This window comes from Triplophysa dalaica, chromosome 2, assembly GCF_015846415.1.
Source record: "Triplophysa dalaica isolate WHDGS20190420 chromosome 2, ASM1584641v1, whole genome shotgun sequence".
Classification (NCBI taxonomy): domain Eukaryota; kingdom Metazoa; phylum Chordata; class Actinopteri; order Cypriniformes; family Nemacheilidae; genus Triplophysa; species Triplophysa dalaica.
Genome location: NC_079543.1, coordinates 13841164 through 13863341, shown reverse-complemented (window position 1 = coordinate 13863341; position 22178 = coordinate 13841164). Strand labels below are relative to the sequence as shown.

Here is a 22178-nt window from a genome sequence, read left to right as displayed (position 1 = left end):
TGATCTTAAATCATTTGCATTTTAAAGATACGTTTTATTTCTTTCTGTCAATCATTTTATGCAAAGCACTTTGAATTGCCCTTGTGTATGAAATGTGCTATATAAATAAACTTGCCTTGCCTTGTTTAGGAGGAGGCGTGGCTTTGAAGAGAGAAGTGGAAAGAGGGGGATATTTCCCCTTCTATATGTTCAAAGCTAGCTTGCTATTGGTAGCATTCTATTGAAATGGCCAAACCTAAAATATGTGTATAAGTGACCTTAAAGTGGAAATGAAGCATCCAGTTAAGTTAACATTATTTATTAAAAGAGTTTCCACTCCAATCAAAATGATATAGTAAACCAGATTAGTGTTACCATTTAAAAGAAACAATGGATGCTTTATTATAGGCTTTGTAGCAAGGGCACCGCCATCTTGCAGTACCTCTGATGGTGCAACAAGGGGTTGGTTACCTTGCCTGAGTTCCTCAGACACAATGGGAGAGACTCGGTTAAATACAGGACAGTGGAGGACAAATAAGGAAAGATAAATACTGATATAGACTTTCCCCATATATTATGTATATAATGAGCTCATCAAAATTATTGAAATAACAAACTGAACTATGAATTTAGTTGTGATTTTAAAAAATCGAAAATAAATTAAAATTGTGTCATGTATTATTATCCTAAAGGTAGACACCCTTTGCTTGAAGTATCTTGGAACTTTTTAACTAGCTTCTTAGGGGAACATCGTGAGATGCTGTTATGATCTGCTTTACTTCATTATTCACTTCATTATTCATCTTTCACATTCGTGACCCTGGGCAAAAAAAATAGCCTTATGGGTCAATTTTTCGAAATTGAGATTTTTACATAATCTGAAAGCTGAATAATAAGCTTTCTATTGATGATTGAGTTATAAGAATAGGACAATATCTGACTGAGATACAGGCGTGTAAAACTCTGGAATCTGAGAGGTCAAAAAAATCCAAATATTGAGAAAATGGCCTTTGAAGTTGTTAATCAGGGGCACTGTAGCAGGCCATCCATCCACAAAAATACAGTGTTTATATATTTAAGGTATGAAATGTACAAAAAATATGTTTGTGGAACATAATCTTTACTTAATATCCTAATGATTTTTGGCATAAAATAAAAATCGATATTTTCGACCCATTCAATGTATTTTTGTCTTTTACTAAAAATGTTCCCGTGCTACTTAAGACTGGTTTTGGGATCCACGGTCACATTTGTACATAATTTATTCATCTTAGCGTAACACTTTATACAGGCAAGTGCAGAGTGTGGGGGGGGGTCGCTTTGAGGGCTTGAGCCCAGGCCCCTTTTTCTTTCTTGTGCTCTTTGCTGTAAATTTTGAGTTTATTTCCCCTTGGTATGAAGTTTGGTTTGTACATTTGCTTTAACTGCACTGTTAAAGGAGTCATGAATTCGGACATCAATTTTAACCCAAGCTTTTGTTAAATAAGAGGGAATCGTATTCAAGCGAATATCCTGTAAGTGTCAGAACTGAAAACGCCCTTGTTACTGAAATTACAACTGTTATTGACAACCAGTGCCTGGGTGTGGGGGAACACATTCACAGCATAACCTTCCTTCAGATTCCCGAAATTGGTAATGCGTTGTTGAAGTTTATTTTTAAAGACGTTCCAGCTCACGTGGGTAAAACATTTAGCGTTTGTGTGCTTCATCTCACCACGGATTGCTTTGTGAACAAGGCACAGGTCGAGGCTGGATTTGCAGAGAGATTAAAAACACTGCTGTGCTGTCAATATTGGATCCGTAAGGAATAGCGCAGCATTTATGTGAGTGAAACATACCTGTACTCTGCGTCACTATTGCTTTTTTAGAGATTGATGGATATGCTCTGGTAGCACTATTCATACCCAGGTAATACACATGATTAGTATTACCTTCGGACCGTTTTATCCACCGTTTGCAAATAATGGAGGCTGTTTTAAAGGGTTTGATATTATTTCAGGTGCTGGGTCATATCCATGCCTGCCGACACTGTCGATTTGGCCGGGAGTCTCCCATTTGTTTATTTATCATGGAAACTCTCGTAACATTTGAGACCCGCTATCGGGATGATCTTCTATCTGGTTCGCAATTACGGGTGTCAAATGCTGAAAGGGACGGTCATATATCATTAAACACCATACAACTACAGGGTATACAAACTATACGCAAAGCCTTGCCATCACATCTGGGAAATAAGTCCATAAATTTAGAGTAAAATCACAGGCTTCACTCATCCCATGCGAATGCGCCACATGAAATACAGATGTGGGGAGGTAATTTCTAAATCACACGAGATCCCCAGATAATACTCATCCCGTCTGAATGGGGCTAATGTGTAACCTAACGTAACGTGTCTAACTAAATTCACAGAAGGCTCCAACTAAGTTAACTATGCAAACTGGTTCCAATCATAGCAGTGGGCGTTTACTTCCAAGTCTTTCCATTATAACCAAGTTTTTGTCAAGCTGGCCTCAAAACCCGAGTAGAAAATAGCCTACTACTTATTGATTTAGATGCTTCTGAAAGTTTTTGAATGTAAAAACCACGCAAACGCATTTTTTAAATTGTTTTATGCAACAGTATAGGCCAGTTCATGATACATCGTCCTCGCTCTGTTAATGCAATAATTCATCTAAGCTGCTCAGTGCTCTGGAAATATCACTTTTAGGCCGTTTACACCAGATCGTTTTCAACTAAAAACGGAAAACTTTGTATGTGTTTTGCCTTTGTGTTTTACGACTTTTAGGGGGAATGAAAACGAAAACTTTAAAAAAAGGATCTCAAAGTGCATGTTATTTTTCTCCAAAAAACTATGATGTAATACGCATGCGTCTTTAGGCATGCGTAAGTATTCCATCCACTGGCCTGGAATGCAGAATACATCGTTTTATTTGGTTTCCTGGATCCATGTAAATGCAGATCGTTTTGATAACGCTGCAGTGTGTAAGTGAAACTTTTCAAAAATGCAAAGGAAATACTTTTCAGTTTTTTATGATGTAAACATACTCTTAATCACAATTTACAATCAGAATATATGCAAAGCTGCAGACATTAACTAAATACTGGAACATATGCTAACGTCAGTGCCCCGCCCACTGAACTGTAAGCTTTAATAGGTTTTTCCCCTCAAAAGACTAGTCAGTTATTGTCTGAAGTCCAAAGATGCAGTAGTTTGAAAAGTGCCTGTCAAACGCAGGGTCAACCTACTTCTCCTTTGGCAACTTTGTTTATGTTATACTTTTTACTTTTGATGAAAAATAAAAGTTAAATACTTTGTTTTTGTTAAACTCAAGTAGGAGTAAAATAACAACTATTGAATTGTACTTAAGAAAGTAGAAAAATTGTCAAATTTACTCAAGTTCGTTGAAGAACGTATTTGTACTGACTACTTTCCACCACTGTGACCAACAGCCGATAGTAGGAAAATTTGCTTTTATCAACCAATACTGATTATTGGCTGATATATCAGTGCATCTTTACTATTCTGTACATACTGTGGTCAGTCCATATCAATGTTTTCTCATAATTGTTTAGTGTTGAATAGGTTTATCTATTTCTATGTGTCTATTATTAGAAGCACCACAATTATTTTGTTAAGACATTCTGTTGTTTGAATGTTTTTACTGTGTTACTGTAAGAGCCACACATGACATATAATGTGTGTTGTCGTGAATAACCCAGATACAGTTTTTTTTTTTCGAGCATAACCAGTGAAAACAGTTTGGAGGCTTAAAACTGTTGCTGATAACACTGCACTTTTTACTTAGGGACCTTCACCTAAATGACTGAGTTTTTCTTACACAAAACCTTCAGTCGTCTTCTTACTGTATCAGAATTTGAAGACATAACCTTGCCTCTCAAGACCATCCATGTATACATTGCCCCTCTTACATTTAGGGTTCTATTAACACCCCATGGGTTGTTTAAGGCCGAACAAGGTCTCCACTCCAGATGATGCCTGTGTGTCAGGAGATGGATTGGCAGGCTCATCAGTCCCTCACGTCAAGCTCCTCTCCACCCTCTGGCTAAGTGTTTCTCACTCAGTGCGAGTACTTTAAAACTGAGCAGAGAAACAAAAGCAATTTCAGGAGCACTTGGAGAATGCTCACTTTGCAGGAGAGTCACTCCAGCCTCTGGTAAACACTCCACTGGTGATATCAGCCTGAGTGTTTCCAAAAAATGAGACAGATAAATCACGCATGGGGAATGCGTAACACACAATCCGGAGGTTTCACCAACACTAAATTGCAGCTGATTCTATACTGCAATTGGTGGAATTGGCTATTTTGCGGGTTGTTTCTCAGTGATGCCATTTGATAAATTACTGATACAGTACTGTGATCAAAAGAAAATGTGCATCAACATTTTGGTGCGTGTTGTGAATAAGCTTTAATATATAATATGTCTAATTTACACAGAAAAGAGGCGTTATTGTACTGAAAACAAATGGCAATGCCATGCTTTATTCAATGCATTTTGTGCAGGAGTTTTGTGAATAAGATGCAGAGGTTTGTGTTGAAATGCTTCAAAATGCGAATGGATTGGCCTTTAAAAATTGTGCACTATTTTCAAAACTTCTTATTATTTCTCCAATATAAATGAATGTGCAAACCGGATTTCAACAAAACACCTTCAGTTTAAAATTTGCCTGTAGCTTCTTTATTTGCAATCAGTCGATATAAAGGACAAGTTCATATGTCTGTTAGTTATATTCTACTACTAATCTGTTGATTGTTGGTTGTATGTTTTTTGTTTTAACTGATAATTAATGCATGTACTGTATCCTTCTGAAAAAAAACAATAGAAACCAAAATCATTTCAGAAATTCTAAAGGTTTCCATTAAAATACCACTATGATCCTTTAGCTTTTTCTATTAAAACCGTTACATTTTTCTAGTGTGTTTTGGGCCTTACTCCAATAGGATCTAAAGGTGTTGTTTTAGTTCCCATCTGTCAAATAACACCGCACCAATAGAATACTGTACCATTAGACACCACTTTGCGATTGAACCCATTACATTGTCTATTGTTTTTTTTTCAGCAGGGTAGGTAGGACTACAACCCTGATATCAGTATACCTTTTTTGAGAGCAAGGCATGGTACATTAATATCAGCACTAAGGAAAATAAACATCCACTAGTGCTCTGTAAGTCAAGGAGACATATCAGGTGGGGAAACCAGGTTCACTGAACCATGTTGAAACATAGACTCATTGATTTGATATGTCAAATATATTGTACACATACATTTTCTTACACTTCAACAACAGATTTGTCATACAAACATGAAAGTAAACTTCAGTTGATGTCTATTTCTCTCTGGAAGCAGAACACTTCCACTGTGAGCATTAAAGAAGAAATAAGATTAGTACCTAACCGCCATGATATTATATTGTTCTGCCATGCATCACAGCAACACTGGACGATGTGATGAACTGGACATGAATTTTGTTATGTGCCACTTCCTTGCTTAAATGCTTTCTCATTTCAACGCAGTCAAAATTGTTTATTGTTACTGCTTAACACACTAGTTTTGCAATCCAGCCTCTAAAATGTGGAGATGCATTACATTACCAATGACAATATTGGGTCTACACGGCTATTCGATTTCTTAATATCAGGATGCAACGGCATATTAGAGACTGTGGAAAATGAGTATTCTCAGTCATAATCTACACACACCATTAAGGGGATCTTTAAGTAAATGTATTTTTGTATCATGAAATCACACCGTTTACCATATTCTGGCTGGCCAATTCAAATGGGGTCCTGAATGCAGTCAGCTTTCCGGATTGGCGTGTCAATGGGATTGGTCAATACCTTTTTGAGAGATTTTGTTGTTAGATTTTTACAGCTACCCAGACGCTCAATAAGATCACTTGTTAGTTTGAAAACAGAGTTGAGGTTAAGGAAGTCTGTACAGAATCTTATGGTATCGTCTGTGTTGGAGACCAGGACCGTAGGATGACACCATTCACTTTTAGATGGCTCAAGGATCCCCAACTTTAACAGCAGATCCACTTCTTTCCTCAGACACTCTTGAAGTCATTTTGGTACCCTGTAACTCATTCTCCTTGCTTTTGCATCATGTTTTAGCACAACTCTTTTAAGGTTGTAAAACCAGGATATTCAGGGTATTTGGTAGGCACAGGCTCCTCACCTTGGACTGCTGTTGCAATGACAGATGATCTAGATAAACCTTTCCTAGAGAGGGCTGTGGCAGACATTCATCCTTACATTCCTCCTCCACTTTCTTAATCACCAGGGCTTGAGCAGTCTTTACCAGGCAAGGAATCCATTGCTTAAGAAGGTTGACATGCAGAATTTGAGTAGGACTATAGGTATTGGAGCCCATCTTCTCTTGACCTCAAACTGCCCTAACCATTTTGCCAGCAGTTTACTTTCTCGACTTGCCAGCCTTACAAATACTTTCTGACCTGGGTCAGTCCTTCGTTCTTGTGCTACATGCTCATACTGTTGGGTTTGGGCCACAGTCAAGTGAGACACTCCCGCATCTGCAACACATACGATACAACATTAATTTGCTAACCCCACTGTGGCTCTCCCTCCCAAGTTTCTCTGAGCAACATTAGAGCTCCCCTTACATCTTGATACCTGGTTGAATAATCGGTGATCACCAGCATGAATCCATTACCCAAGCGGCTTCTTTCAATCGGGCCATCAACATCCATTCCGAGTCTTCCAAATGGAGTACCTACGATTGGGAGAGGCTGGAGAGGGACTCGCCTCGGAGTTTAAAGGGACAATTTTTGACATTCAGGGCAATCTTTGCAGTATTTAATCACATCTGCTTCCGACCAGGCCAGTAAACTGTCTTTTAATTCTAGCACTGGTTTTATGACTCCCTTGGTGGCCAGCCCATGGAATTGAGTGGCCCAGATGGAGAATGACGTCCAGCACACTCTGAGGCCCCATCAGTTGCATCACTGACACGTGCTGACTGTAGAGTATCCCCTGCTGGAAGACATACAATATCTCTCTTTGGTGCTGTTTTGATCAAACTCACTCACCGTGTCCTCCTGATTTTCGGAAGAGACTGCCAACCTCTTGTTGTATGTTCATGGGTTGCTTTAATCCTTATGAAAATTCACAGAGAGGGTTATCCGAAATTTAAGCAGCATCATATTTATGGGACTTTCTATGCTTCGCGATATCTGAAGTTTCCATCTCAGCCTCAAAAAAGGCAGGGAAGACACAACTGCTTTGCCTTCACTTGTCTTCTCACTTTAGCTCAGGTAACTACCATATTGCATATGGGGGCTGGCTGTAATAGGTCCCACAACTCTGGCAGATCACATCCCAAGAGAAGAAGAAGTAGTCCTAGGCACAAAACATGGGTGAGTATCTTTGGCATTTTTGGACACATTGGCTTTGTATGACCTTCTTGTTCACACAAGTAGCAAATTGTTACCTTTTTAGGACCCTTAAGGGCAGTTACATATTCAGGCCCTCCTCCTGGAGGCTTATCAGTACTTGCAAAATTTCGCTGAGGCTTATGGGGGAAGAGTTTGTTGGCTTTTATCTCTGTTAACTTTCCACCAGGGCTTGCCTTTCTTGCGTACAGCCACAAACACATCACCTAGCAATGCAGCTTGAAAAGAAGTCTTAGGATCATGCTCACGAATCCAAACCTGAAGCTCAGGAGAAAGCATTCTTATAAATTGCTCAAGAAAAATAATTTCCCCAACTACCTCAACTGACTTATTCTTTGGCTAGATCCAAATAGAAGTGGGCGGCTAGAGGCAGCATCCTTATTCCCTGGAACTCCCATGGGGTCATAAGCATCAGCATATGATAGTAATTCAGGTGTTGGGGTGTTACCTCCAGCTGTAACAGACTAAAGTGATGTTGAAGAGCTTTGAAACATCCTTCCTGCTTTGCATACTCTTTATTCCTGTGAGCTTCATGAGCTTGGAAGAGGCTTGTCAAGTCAGCAAGTGTAGGTTCTCTGAATTTCACGCTTGTCCTTCTTCCTGCATTGTTCCAGCCCCACACAGATCTTCTAACACGTCCTCAGACTGCTCTGCTGGTACAGTACTTGAAGCTGCCAAATGACAAAACACAGAGACATTTATTGGGTTGGACTAGTCAATTTAGAAACAACAGGGGGTGGAAACAAAACATGTACATCAAAATACAATAAACATTAACTTAATCAAAACTAATTCAATTACAACATTTATAAAGAAACCCAAACCCATTTACATTTACATTTATCAGTACAAAAATATATACAAATAAATCCATGAACATGCCATTGTACACCCCCTTCAGTTCAGCGTCTATTGGAACAGGCAAGCTGAACTAAAGAACAGTAGAAACAGTGCCCCCTGCTTTTGAAACTGGAAACCCAGGATCTCTCCACATATCCCCACACCACAGTAACGCTTAGAATGTGTGGCCGCATCACAGGCCATCACATTTATGAACAATGTGAAAAGATAATATGTTTTGAGTACCTCAGAAAAAGAGATAGATTTGGTGCTGCTCAGTCCAAATTCAGATTTATAAGAATCTTAGAGAAATCTAATTTACAATCAGACATCTTTAATCTTTCATTACAGGACAAATATAATAAAAAACTCTCACATGTTTTACATGTTGTATAATTTAGTTTATTTATTTATTACCTGCAGTACAGCTGGGTTTGCAGACTCCCAGTTTTTACATTCTTAAAATTGTATATACAGTATATCCCTGGAGATAATTTCTGATAACAAGCTAAATAAATAACAAGAACATTACATTAGCTAGCAAGTTGAAATTATGTCTAGGCAGTATTATTTTGTCTTACTAATAGAAGAACCAGGGGTGGACTGGATGTTTTCCCGGTGGGACGCTCCATATTTAGGCAGACTCGGGGATGCATTTGCGACAGACCAGTAGAACCAGGACGTAATATATAGTATTCTGTTTTTAAATATTTTTTTTAACTCTTATGCACCAGCTTACCAAGGCAAATTTCTTGTACATGCTAGCTCATTGTTATTGGCAATAAAAAGTTCTTTCAGATTCTGAAGTGCCCTGTTGTAAAATTACATATCATTATTGCTTTTTGTGTTAAAGAGTTAAAGGCTATGCATTTGCAATAGTAAGTAAGATTTTGTTACTTATTTACCTACCTGTCTGGTTGTAGAAATAAAAATGTCAATTAGAATGAATTGGGAAATATTTTGAATACTATGCCACTTTGCTAAAATGCTCCTCTTATCTCAAATACAGTCACTGAAGAGCTGTAGATTATTTTTGTCGGTAAAAAATATCACAGCAATTCTTATATTCACAGGTCTGACATTTTGGGATTCATAAATACAGGTGTGAAACGGACAGTTCATCACGATACAATCCAATATCGATTTTCTACACCAACAATGCGATATTTGTAAATATCTCAGAATTTTTTGCATTTTGATTCGATAAATTGAATCACTATTTTGATATTCTTTGCCTAGTTTACAGAAGCAGTTACATTTTTAATTACTCACAGATGCATCCAAAATATGTAAGATGAACGTTTAACTCTTTGAAAACAGAACATACTCTGTCCAAATGGGACATTTATAACAATAAATCGAACAAAAAAAAGATTTTCTGCTATGATTTTATTGAACTGTGGGGCTTGATTACGTCATAAGCTAATTAACATATCCATGACTTTATCACATAGTTTTTTTGTGTTGCAAGTTCAGAACCGTTTTGCTTCTACTTTCTAAACATTTTTTTTTAATACAACATATTGCCCTATAAAGCAGTTCTGTTATACACAACAAGTAACAGTATCATGTATTTGGAAACACATTTTTTTTACTCATTCATTCACGAGTCGTGCGCTGTATACGCTGAACTGAATGTGATGCTTCTCCCGAGATACTCTTATTAAACGGAAATGGAAAAATAGCATCTGGACTCCTTTCCTGTGTTTCGCTAAAGCCAGGTTATTAGCATTAGCTGTTACGCTTTTTGGCTAAAGGTTGTAGCCTTTACGTCTAGTGGCTTTGGCTTCTCCCTTCGAAGAGTGGTAAGTTAAACCCCATTCACACAGACCACTGATTCCGGAAAGGGGACCTAGTATCAACAACCGAATAAATGAAAAACTTTTATAGTTAAGCAAGTATTGTTTGTTAATAGTAAATCAAAAAAACAAAAACATTGGCCTAGGCTTCTATTTGTCTTCAGCTAAATGGTGGATGAATGCAAGAGTCTAAACTATTAACACGAAAATACACAGTGCTTCAATAAACTTGATTGCTTACCAACCTTTCAAACATGGCTGTGTGCACCTGCTGTTCTCGTGCTGTGCTTCAGAAAACTGTTAACAGACTAACTTTCACCTGCACATTTATGTGCTTGTTTATGTTCAAAAATATTGTATACAATTTTAACAAGATCGTACACCGATATAAGTGTTAATTAATGGTTTTATAAAATTGTGCGCAATATGCTTTATGCCCTGTGAACGGATTTTTCATTCATATTTTTTTGATCTGTCAAGAAATTACAGCATCTATCATGACAAAGCCTAAAGCTCCTGCCACATAATTTAAGTTGCTTGATTTAAGTTTGTCAGTTTATTGTGGGGACTCATTGTTTAATTTAGAAGGACTCTTAGAACAAACTGTGGCAGACCATCAAAACATTTAATTCATCCTTTAAATGTTACCACAGTGACATAACTTTAAAGCTTGGTAATAACTTAACTTTTGTTCTGTTGAACACAACAGAATATATTTTGAAGATTGTAGGACAGCAAACAGTTCTGGTGCCCTTTTGACTACTATTGGTATTATTCCCAGTATGGTAATTAATGGGGTCCAAGAACTGTTTGGTTACAAGCATTCGTCTAAAAATATTTATAATGCATCATGGGGGGGAACTATTCCTTTAAGTGGCTCAGAAAACTGAATTCACAGTTAACTCACACAGACTAACAGCCACACATGAAATGGTCCAGTTTCATATAAACGTTCACTTAAAAGGACTGAATTTACTGTTCTAAGAAACTATAAACAGCACCAGAGTAAAAATCTAATCAGTCAATAGATTCAAATTGAGGAATATGTAATATTTATGCTTTTCTGTATTGAACTCACATATTGTGCTGTAGATACAAAAACACTATTTTTACAAGGCCATTTATGTCATTCAACACTAGGCGTGAAATGTTTTTAAACACAACAGCAAAATCAAATTGTCATTGTTTTTCATATTGTTGACAAAATGATTTTGTTTTTCTAAACTATGTAAAAAGCCTGTTGACAAAAGAAGACCGCCAGGGTCATTTTCTAAACAAGCATATTTTGATCTGTGTAGGAGGGAAGCTACTGCTCCGGCAGCAAATCCTGACAGTGCTAATGCAATCAGAGAGAAACACCGGCCTGGTTTTACCACCTCATTTCCATATTTAGAAACCTTTTATGCCTGTCTAGATTGTCTGCTGTACTCCCAGACTGAATAATGTGTAGGAGTGGTAAATTGGCTTTCCTGTTGAAACCTTTAGCACCAGGTTTGCTCTTTCTGAGGCAGGGAAATGTACACCAGTAATGACTTTTCACATACACAGCAATGTTGTATTTTTGAGTTCAAGCGTGTCATTTATGAAATTGTCCAGGGCTGCATGGGGTCGGTTATGAAAGTCAATAAAAAATATGTCTGGGCGTCATATCCTGTTGCCTGGAGCTCTGTGTGTAAATAAAAGGCAATTGAATTGCATCTATGTTATCCTTAGGTTGAATATCTTAAGGTTAAGCTATTGATATTGTATATCGTATGTGTTCTCATACAACATAATCTCTAGAGGTTAAAGGACCAGTGTGTAGTTTTTTACAGGATCTATTGACAGAAATGCAATATACATAGCTGTGTCAGAGGTGTCATTACATAATGAAGTGTTATGTTTGTATTACCTTAGAATGAGCTATTTCTATCTATATACAGCGTGTGTCCCCTTGGATGGAATGTTGTTGTCATGTCGCCATGTTGTTACTACAGTAGACCTAAACAGACAAACTGCTCTACAGAGCACGTTTCCGAAATATGTTGTCTTATTCGGGAAAAAAGCGAAAACGTGGCAACATCTTAATCCTCTCTCAGCCTCCGCAGTGCTTTGAAAGGGAGGGGGAAGGGATGAGTCAGCAGTTGGTTGCAGTTTGCAACCTCACGGTTAGATGCCACTAAAAATTACTCAATGGTCCTTTAAGTCTCTAAAAATAATGTTTATATTATCCTTGGTTAAGCTTTAGTATTTACTGCACAAACTTTAATTAAAATGCTTTATGTCTATCTTTATGGACTGATGTTATTTTAATTCTCTTTACAGGGATCCAAACCAGCCAGTTCCACAAGATACCAAATTCATCCACACTAAGCCTAACCGCTTTGAGGAAGTAGCCTGGTCTAAATACAACCCCAAGGACCAACTCTACCTACACATTGGGCTGAAGCCAAGGGTGAGGGATCACTATCGTGCGACTAAGGTTGCCTTTTGGTTGGAGCTAGTACCTCATCTTCATAACATCAATGAACTATTTCAGTATGTTTCAACCACAACTAAGATACCCCCTCAAGATACTACCCCTTTTCCTTATACCAAGAGACTAGGTAAAACATGGCCATCCACCACACGCCATCCTGGAGTTCCTCCTGCCAACACCAAACAAACAACAGACCAGCGTAAAGGCAATGATTTGAGCGATGACTCAGCAGTGGTTATTGAGACAAAGCGAGATTATTCCACTGAACTCAGTGTGACTATCGCGGTTGGTGCCTCCCTCCTTTTCCTTAACATTCTGGCCTTTGCAGCACTCTACTACAAGAAGGATAAACGACGACATGAGTCCAACCGACGAGGGCCAAGCCCACAGCGAAACTCTGCACCGGCTAATGCAGCAGCTAATGCAAATGACATAGCACATCTGCAGAGTGAGGAGCTTATGTCACTTCAGATGAAACAGCAGCAAATGGAGCATGAGCACCATCATGAGTGTGATTCTCTCCAAGCCCATGACACGCTTCGTCTTACCTGCCCGGCAGATTATACACTTACTCTGCGACGGTCACCTGATGACGTACCGCTCATGACACCAAGTACCATAACAATGATTCCAAACTCACTGGCCGGAATGCAACCTCTGCACAATTTCAACACCTTTGGAGGTAGCCAGAACAGTACCAACCTGCCCCATGGGCATTCGACCACCAGGGTATAGCTCTGTGCTGTGCACTGGAAGAGGACTGAAAGTAGCTTTTTCAGAACTACATGGTCTGCTGAAGCATGGGTTAAAAACCTTTGTTTGACTTGACAAACTGAGCTGAGTTTGTTTTACTCTGAGACTTATCTTGGTGGATGAGATGTTATTTTCCTATGAAGCCTTCTTGCAGAATATATCAACGTTAAATATGACCTAATTGCGAAAAAATGAATGTTACTAAAGTATTACTTTATTTGGAGCCAACTTGATAAAGGCAAAGGACTTTACATCAAAAGACAAGAGGAAGTCTTTCTGAGGAACTGGTTTGCTTGCATAGAGAACATATACACACAAACAATAAAAGGGTTATAAAGGATCTGACTAAACTTTGTATGTGCCATACCTTATGTCATACTCCAAGAGCAACAAAGAGCAATGTAATAATCTGAGAAGTATATTTCAAACGTTATTTTCCGAGTGTTGTCACATACAGAACATGTGGACTTAAAAATCCCAGCCTGAAATGTAATTATAACAAAATTTGTAAAGGTGATAAAATGTAAATACTCGTGAGTAAATACAAATGTTAAAAGAATTACAAAAGCTTTTATTGCAATTTAGTTTGAAATATGACTATTAATGAGCTTACAATTTTGTTAGGGTATGTGTAAATATATATCATTATCTTTTATTGTTTTATTTTATTTATTATTATCTTTTTTATTTTATGTCTGTGCTAAACAGCTTTTACACAGAAAAATCGAATAAAAGCAGATAGCTGTCTTATTCCAAAGCCTCTTAATATCCGTTTCAATCATCTGAATGTTCTTTTGTCCCAGTCCTTAATGAATATTGCATGTTTGAGTGTTGCTTTACATTTGATGACCCCCTACAGTGACCCCTTACAAATCGTAAAAATGAAAGATTGCCTCTAATTACATTGCAGTGCTGGGCTAAGTTGCCAATTCAAGCTGTTCAGAGACTTATTTTGAACATTTGTCTCATTATGCTTAAACTTGGGGTTTTGATGGAGGGGGGTTGTCTCAAATCAGAGCAACTTCTACCCACCCAAATTTGCTTTACATTCATAAATTTCTCTATTTCTGATATGTTTTTGTTCTGTAACATCACTGCCTGAGCTTTATATATGACCAGGATTGTATTCTTAAAAGTATCTATAAAGAAATAATCCAGGCAGTGAATTTGGTTATCTTTATTAGTTGGATATGTTTGTAAAGAAGTAAATGTTAGATATTTCTATTCGTAACATGCTAGCAATATGTAAAGTACTGTGCCAGGCTTGTGATATTTTGGGTTAAATCGTAAGTGAATGAGTGTAAATAAATAAAAATATGATTACTATAAATAAATACACAGAAACAAAATAAAATAAATTAACCCCAATATTTTTTTTAGTTTTGCATCCTATAACAAAAGATGTTGAAAGTGGAAGAAAAAAATGAAGTTTATAAATGCCAAATGGAAGTTTATAAAGTTACATTTGTATATTAAATCATTATTCATTTTAGCCCTTGGTTTTGTCAGTATAACAAGGGTAAAATGTAGGACTCTTAATAATAGTTTGTCTTTTATTGTTTGCTGTTTTTGCCTTAAGTGATAGATAATATTTCTGGCTGGACACCTGTATAAATTTTTCTGCAGCATTTTTAATAAAATATCACAGTATTTTCTAAACCTTTGTCTGCAGATCTATTGACTAAACCTTTAATGGAAAATGATGATGATGATGATGATGATACCAAGGAGAAGCATATTATGTTGATGTTTTGTTATGTTATGTTTCCAAAATGGTCTTGGTCTTTGCTCCTAAATTGACTGGTATTGTTTAAATTGGCAAAATGTTGTGGCTATCGATATTTTTATCATTTTTTTTCACATATGTATTACTGTAGTAAAAAAAATAATTGTTCTTTTGAAGTTTCACAATAATATCCATTAAAGCAAAACCAATTAGATAGCAGAAGGGGGAGTAAATGCATTTGTTCTTGTCATTTTCGCTTTAGCAGTTTCAGCTCTCATTTATTCCAAACGCAAGGCTATATACATTACCAACATTATTCTGGTAAAACTTATAATGCACACATTTTTATTAACACTTCAGGATGTTGGGTTTTGAATCTTGCTAATGTGACAACAAAAATAAATAAATCTCTAGGGATTGCTTTAGTCATCATCATATGAATGTAGCCACTGACTCTGCACCCAGCATCAATAGCCCGGGGCCATTTATGGATAAATGCTAGGCTGGATTATTTGTTTTATTCATTTACTTTACAATTTAATCCAACCTTTCCTCAAGATTAGTACTAGTAAATTAATCTTTATATAAATTGTACTTGCAATGTTTTTGTGTCAAGTTTTTGCACAGTTTTTAACCTAAACATGGTGGAAAAAACTTGACAAATTAACATCAAATTATTATAGTTGTTGACTGGATAAACACAGCTGACTGTCGCATACAACCATTAGAGGCACGGGCGCCGTATAGGGGGGAAATATCAGGACAATTCCAAGGGCCCATGACTGACAGGGGCCCCAAAAAGATGTAAAAACGAATATACAATTATTAAACCATCATCATTCAGTATATATATTTATATAATAATAAAATTAATGATCTCTTTGTTTTTGGCAGTACAAATTAAAAATCCCCATTGACCAAAAAGTAAACATCCATATTGACCGACCATGTATTTGCATAAAATGGTTTGGTCCTGCCTTAGCGCTCTCAGTAACTGTGTTTAGTTGCAGTCAGTAGTCACTAACTACAGTGACCACAATGTTGCCTAGTAATGTTAAATCAAAATCTGGTTTTCAAAAAAGGAAAGAGAGAAAAGAGAGAGAGGAAAGACAAAAGGAAGGGTGTGAAACTGAAACTGAAACCCAGTTTTTCACCAAGAAAGGTGTGTAGCCTATAGGCTGGCAGAGTGGTATTAACATGTTCGCTTAATATCCATAGTGAAATAAGGTAGCTAGCTACAGACTAGTGTCAGCCTACATTTAATCACCATTTAATCAGTGCAGGGAAACGTTTAGCAAGATATTCATATTAATATATGTGCAGCTAAGTAAAAAAAAAATGTTTTGAGAGTATGATGTTAATTTATTTGTATAGAAAAGTTAATATGCATTTAAGTTTGTTCGTTTTTCTCTTTTTAAATCTTTCATTAATAATAATTTTGTTAGGAGAATATTTCATTTTGTCAAATTTTACAATAAAAATACATTGAGACTGTAAAAGATGGCCTTCAGCACCTTTTTTATGGTTTCTTTTAATCTTGCATGAAATGGTGAACTGCATAATAGACTTGCATGCATGTACAAATCACCAGCAGTAAATATTGTGCTAGTACTAGTATTGTACTACAAGAAGCAAGACAGTTGTAAGCTTTTAATTAGAGCTATGTAAAGCTTTTGATGGGACAGTTGGGATAATTAAATTTTTTGTCATGGGGCCCAAAATTGATTAGAGGTAACTTGATTTGAACCCATGTTCAGTTTATTAATAAAGCAAATAAACAGAAACTTAACTATGGCATGACTGAAAACTAGCAGTAAAATATAAACAAAACTCGGTGAGAGACAACAGATTTGTTGGACTCAATATGGGAAGACATATCAGCCAGATTTGTCGTCCACTTCTCGGCTGCAAGGGGTCAGACACCTGCTGCGCCATAGTGACATTTGTGCTGCATTTGCTTTTTTCACAGAATAACTGTCAAATTAATAATTGTATAAATTTTAAGTAGCAGCCAGAAACCCATCTTATTGGAATGTTATACGCTGTCACCAATGTTATCTCAACTGTCACTCAATTGGACCCGACTGGTAACCCAGCGTTTGGGTTACTCAAAAAATGACCCAAGACTAAGAAAAAAAACCAACAAAATGACCCAACACTAAGAAAATAACCCAACAAAATGACCCAACACTAAGAAAATAACCCAACAAAATGATCCAACACTAAGAAAATAACCCAACAAAATGACCCAACACTAAAAAAATAACCCAACAAAATGACCCAACAGGCTCAACCCAGCTGTTGGGTTAAACAAATAACACAGCATTTTTTAGAGTGTGATGTTGTACCAGCCGAGATGATTGTGATGAGGTCACATGCTCGAGCTATATTTGATAGCTGACGATAGACCAGCGGGCTTATATGCTTATGTTCCTCCCGAACTTTGTTAATAAATGAATGGGAAATTCACAGCGCAATATTGGAGGAAAGACACACGGCTGTGAACCCCACTCCCTCAAAGATGCAACAGAACAGTGGCTGTTTAGGTCTGAAAAAGAAAAGGTAGGTTATCTTTTTGAAACTATAACCCAAATTATGTATAAAAATAATAAGACACACATATTGATGAGGACAATACTGTAAATTAATTTTGTGATTTTTTTGCGGGGGTTCAGTTGCCGTTGTTTTAAAGTGCCCTGTAATGGAAGAATCTCATCCACTACTTTCTGGTTGGCACACAATTCAAGCTCACATGCATTTTGTGTAGATAAATATAATTTGTAATATAACATTTACATATTGTGTATCTAGGCTATGTGATTAATTTTATATAGAATGCATCATACAAAAAGCGCTTCAGTTTACCAGTTGTATCACTCTTCAGCTTCACCTCACGCTATTTCTATTAAATGTTTACTGTATTAACCACTATTGGTGGTGATGTTTAATAATCTAACAGTGTTAAATAACAATTTTCTGAACCCTGTCATAGTTTTATCAACAAAGATTTTAACAGGCCTTTAAATAAAATATCTCCATTGTCTATATGACGCACACTTGATTAAGCTCCACCCCCTTTTAATCGAGTACACGTTTCTCAAACCTGTGGAGTACTCGAAATGAAATATGATCCCTAATAAGGTTGCAAGCTGATTATATAGGAGTTTATTTTTTCATAAAGACAAACAAACAAATGAAAGATCGCACTAAATCACTAGCAAGAAGGAGAAAGTCCTATATCAGCAGTTGCTCAACATTACTTTTATTTTGCGCAATGTTTCAGTTCATTACCCAATGGCATACTGTATGTATCATGCACAAAAGATCACGGAAAATGTAATAGAATCAGTCTCACTTTTTTCTTAAATAAGAGTTTATCAACTTTGGCAATCTAAGCTCTAGGAAATTTAGAAGACTACATTGTTTAGTTCAACCGACTGACTTTGTTATTGGGTTAGACAAGCTGTTAGGGAAAAACAGGCCGTTTATAAATATATAACGTAAATGCACTGTATATCACAAATCTGGTCTTTATAGGTTCTCCAGTAGTATGGACTGCATTCAGAGCTGCTATAAATAGCTTTTAAATTATGTCACTCACTTTCATTGCTGTTATTGATCTTTATTTAAAATGATGAGTAAATTAGTATTTGACTTGAAACTGAAGTGACAGAAGAAAATACAAAGCTTAAATAGTTATTTGCAATTACTGTGTGATAGATGTCTCTGTACATTCCACTAGGGTACTTTTGAGTAAAGCAGGGGATCGAAAGTCATAGAGGTAACTTAATGGATTCTTTATATCTATCAAAATGAAAGGGTGAAGTAATCTCTCATTAAAAGGAGTGATGACACATTGTATCATTGTACTGCAAATATTCACATTTTCATTTTTATATGTTATAGATAACAAATATATACATTTTAGGAATAGATGTCCCAAATAAAGTTTTACAATTTTGACATTGTCATATTAATGAAACCTTGAATGAACAAGAGAATTATGATTTTGCCTTAATCTAAAACTTGTGACCATGATATCTCAAAAAGGCACAATATGTCAGATTTCCTTGCTTCCATTAAATCACTCAGCACTCATAACATATGATTAAATGTAATTTCACAGTACATTAACAATACATTATATTATCCATTGAAATTAAAACTAGACTACAAAAAAATAAATATGCATTTTAAATGTATCTACTGTGACCATCAAATTGATATGATAAAGGAATTTAGTAATTAGTCCGTAGAGTTAACTCATAATAGACATATTATTTGCATGCAAAGGCAGTGGAGCAAAACAGTGAGTGGGCCTGAATATTCGTGACTCAACTGGAAGTTAATTAAGCTAGCTCCAGCATTCCATCACTCTCCCTGCCCCCTGTCTGTCATTTAAGCGTGGGTCTTTCGAAGCAGTCATTACTGTGGCATATCGATCCTAGCTGTGACAAGGTAGTCAGCCAAAGAGGAGAAATGTGAAGTGAAAAGGACTGGGATACAGAAAAGAAATGAAAGAGTGGACAATAGTGTTCGTTGATCAAACCATGGCAACATGTAAACAATTTTTATTAACAAATCACAGGTTTTTCTAAAACAGGGTGTCCCATTCATATTTTGTATATTTATAAAGGGACAAATACACTATGCATAAAGGGTGATGACGCGTTTCCTTTAAAATCTGAGCCGGGTATGCCACTTCCGCTCTCATAGGGCTTGGGCAATTAGTCACCAAGTGATAAGGATGTTTACTAAGAAACTTTCAAATTTCAGCGAGCCGACAGCATTACAGCTCTGCATTGTTGAGTGCCTCTATGGTCATGCTTCAAGTGAGTGCAAAGGTTAACTTCGTTTTTTATCATATTTGTGTATGTAGCTTGAAACGGATAGCCTGAAGCCCTTCCCCTTTTTGGTTGTCAATGTATGATGTAGAGTTTGGATAATTTGACTTATGTAGTTGACTTAAATCCTATGTGCATCTTGAGTGAAAATGTGGGAATGTCTATTAGTTTGAGGAGACCAAAGTTTAAAAAAAGAGTCTGATTTGAGCTGGTAGAAATTTGCTTTTGGAACATTATCAAGGGTTTTGGTATTTCCCATTCAAATAGATAGGTCTGATTACCGGAAATAGGGCTTCCCAATCGTAATTACCAATATGGCTACTAGGTGAACTTACTGGCCGTAAAGAGGCTTTGAAATAAAGTACCACTAGGCTACTTTAAAACACTGTGTTAAGTCCTTTTTTAAAAAAATAATCTCCACACCCACCATATTTCTCCATACCCCCCTTTATCTTTTCTACTCTTTAGCTTCCTCTCTTTCCCTCTCTCTCTCTCTCTCTCTCTCTAAACCTGAATTAAGATTCAGGTAAATACCTCTGCATCCAACTCAGTTGATTGCCTTTGCTCCCTCAGTGGCAAGACCTTAATAGATGAATATGAAATCTTCTGAGCCAATATATATGCTGAACAGTTAAGTGGAGAGGAACAGTCATCTATGCCGCCCTGCTTGAGTAATGAGTATAGCCTGGAGAAACTCCTTTCTTCTAGTTTTTCTCTCCCTGTTTTGCCTCTTGTCAATAGTGCATCGTCAACTTTTCAAGAGGTAAAGAAGTTCATCTTAAGTTCTCGCTGATGCTCAGCTTTTCTTTATATAAACGGATGACTAATTTCTTCAGTGTAATACCAGAAAGAGCAATACACAATAAGACAGTTTGTCTTTTGAGCATGGCAGTCTCAGTCTTCATAGACACGGTCAGCGGCACAACACTGATCATATGATGTGATGGTGTTGGAAAACTTCACCCTACAGCATTTATCTTGAGGGAATAGAAATATGCTGGAACCTCCATTCCAGGGATCGGCAGGACATCAGTAAAATGCGTAGCTGAGTCTCAAAAGCCTGCAATTTTTATACGGCTGAAAGTGAAAGAGAAAGCAACATTTGGCAATTCTTAATGGACTAATATTCCAGTATGTGGGCTAATGTGTGCTAATGTGTGCTAATTTCATAGGAAATCCTATAATGTTTATTACTGGCAGGAAACACTTTATTTATTGGGGGCATGAATGAGGCAAACAATGAAGTACATTAGGTCTAGAGTTATTAATAAATGTACCGGTACACTTTCTCACAAACACCATTTTATACCTTTAAATTTCTTTCTATATTTTACATTTCCTACTAGCACTGTGTGACCTTGTATGAAAATTGCCATCTGAATCTACTGTCCAGACTGTTCCATTATTTTAATGAACTGTCAGCGACAACTTTTTTTACATCATAAAACTGATTCATAATAAGCAATTCAGCATTTACAATAAAGTTTGTATAGAGCAGTAATTCTCAATTAGGGGCTCATATCAAACTTTAGGGAGTTGCTGTTGGGGGGTGTTCTCTATTTATCAAGAGAACATTGTGGGGTTGGCCCAACACTGCTCTGACATCCCCACCCCCATACATGAAAATCTCTTATACTACAGAAATTATGGATAAAAAGATCTGATAGTAATGGCCAGGAGAAATCCTCTCCTCTGCAGTTAACTTCTAGACCTTGGTATTATTATTTTTTCATGTTTGAGTGCTCTTGCCTTTTTGTTAAATGCGCTTACAAAATGGTGATGATGAATCTTTCAATTTATCGTCCCTATGGCTATATCATCTCTTCTTTGTTGTCTCTCTTTCTCTCTGTTTGAATCACACATAAGAACAGACACACGCCAGCATACACAGTTTTAGAAAACAAGAGCTTCCCATTTACAAGTTGCAACATACTTCATTATTTGTGAGCTGCTTCAACATGTCCAGCTGGCAGAAGCTTTCAGTGGCCTTCTGGTGTAAAATATCCATATCAGCTGTCAAGATTTGTTGGCCTGTTTAGAACTGATTAATTGGCTGAGTAGATAGCAGAACAATAGATTTTTTTCTTGAGATCTGACTAGTCAGATTAGATGCTTTGCACATTGTGTGTATTTGCCTCAATATAGGTCATTATAGCTCCGATTTTAAGGGATAGTTTGACTAAAAATTAAAATATTGTCATTGTTTTGTTCTATGTTGTAGAAAGTCAATATAATGATAAAAAATCACAGTTTAGTTCTCATAAAAATATCATTTAGGCTAACATCCATGAGTTTAAATGGAGAGCAAATGGAAACCTTCGCTTAAAGTTCACCCAAAGCAAAAACC

At 36.7% G+C, this 22178-nt stretch overlaps 1 protein-coding gene across 3 annotated transcripts in view; it reads left to right on the top strand.

Moving 5' to 3' along the window:
- nlgn4xa (neuroligin 4 X-linked a) overlaps window positions 1-15474 on the top strand; it is a 79534-nt gene extending 64060 nt beyond the window's left edge. For all 3 annotated transcript variants that reach the window (XM_056734618.1, XM_056734610.1, XM_056734599.1), the window contains one exon: window positions 12355-15474. In XM_056734618.1, coding sequence (XP_056590596.1) covers window positions 12355-13243 — 889 coding nt within the window. In that variant the 3' untranslated portion in view covers window positions 13244-15474. The remainder of the gene's footprint in view (window positions 1-12354) is intronic.
- Window positions 15475-22178: the final 6704 nt, after the last annotated feature.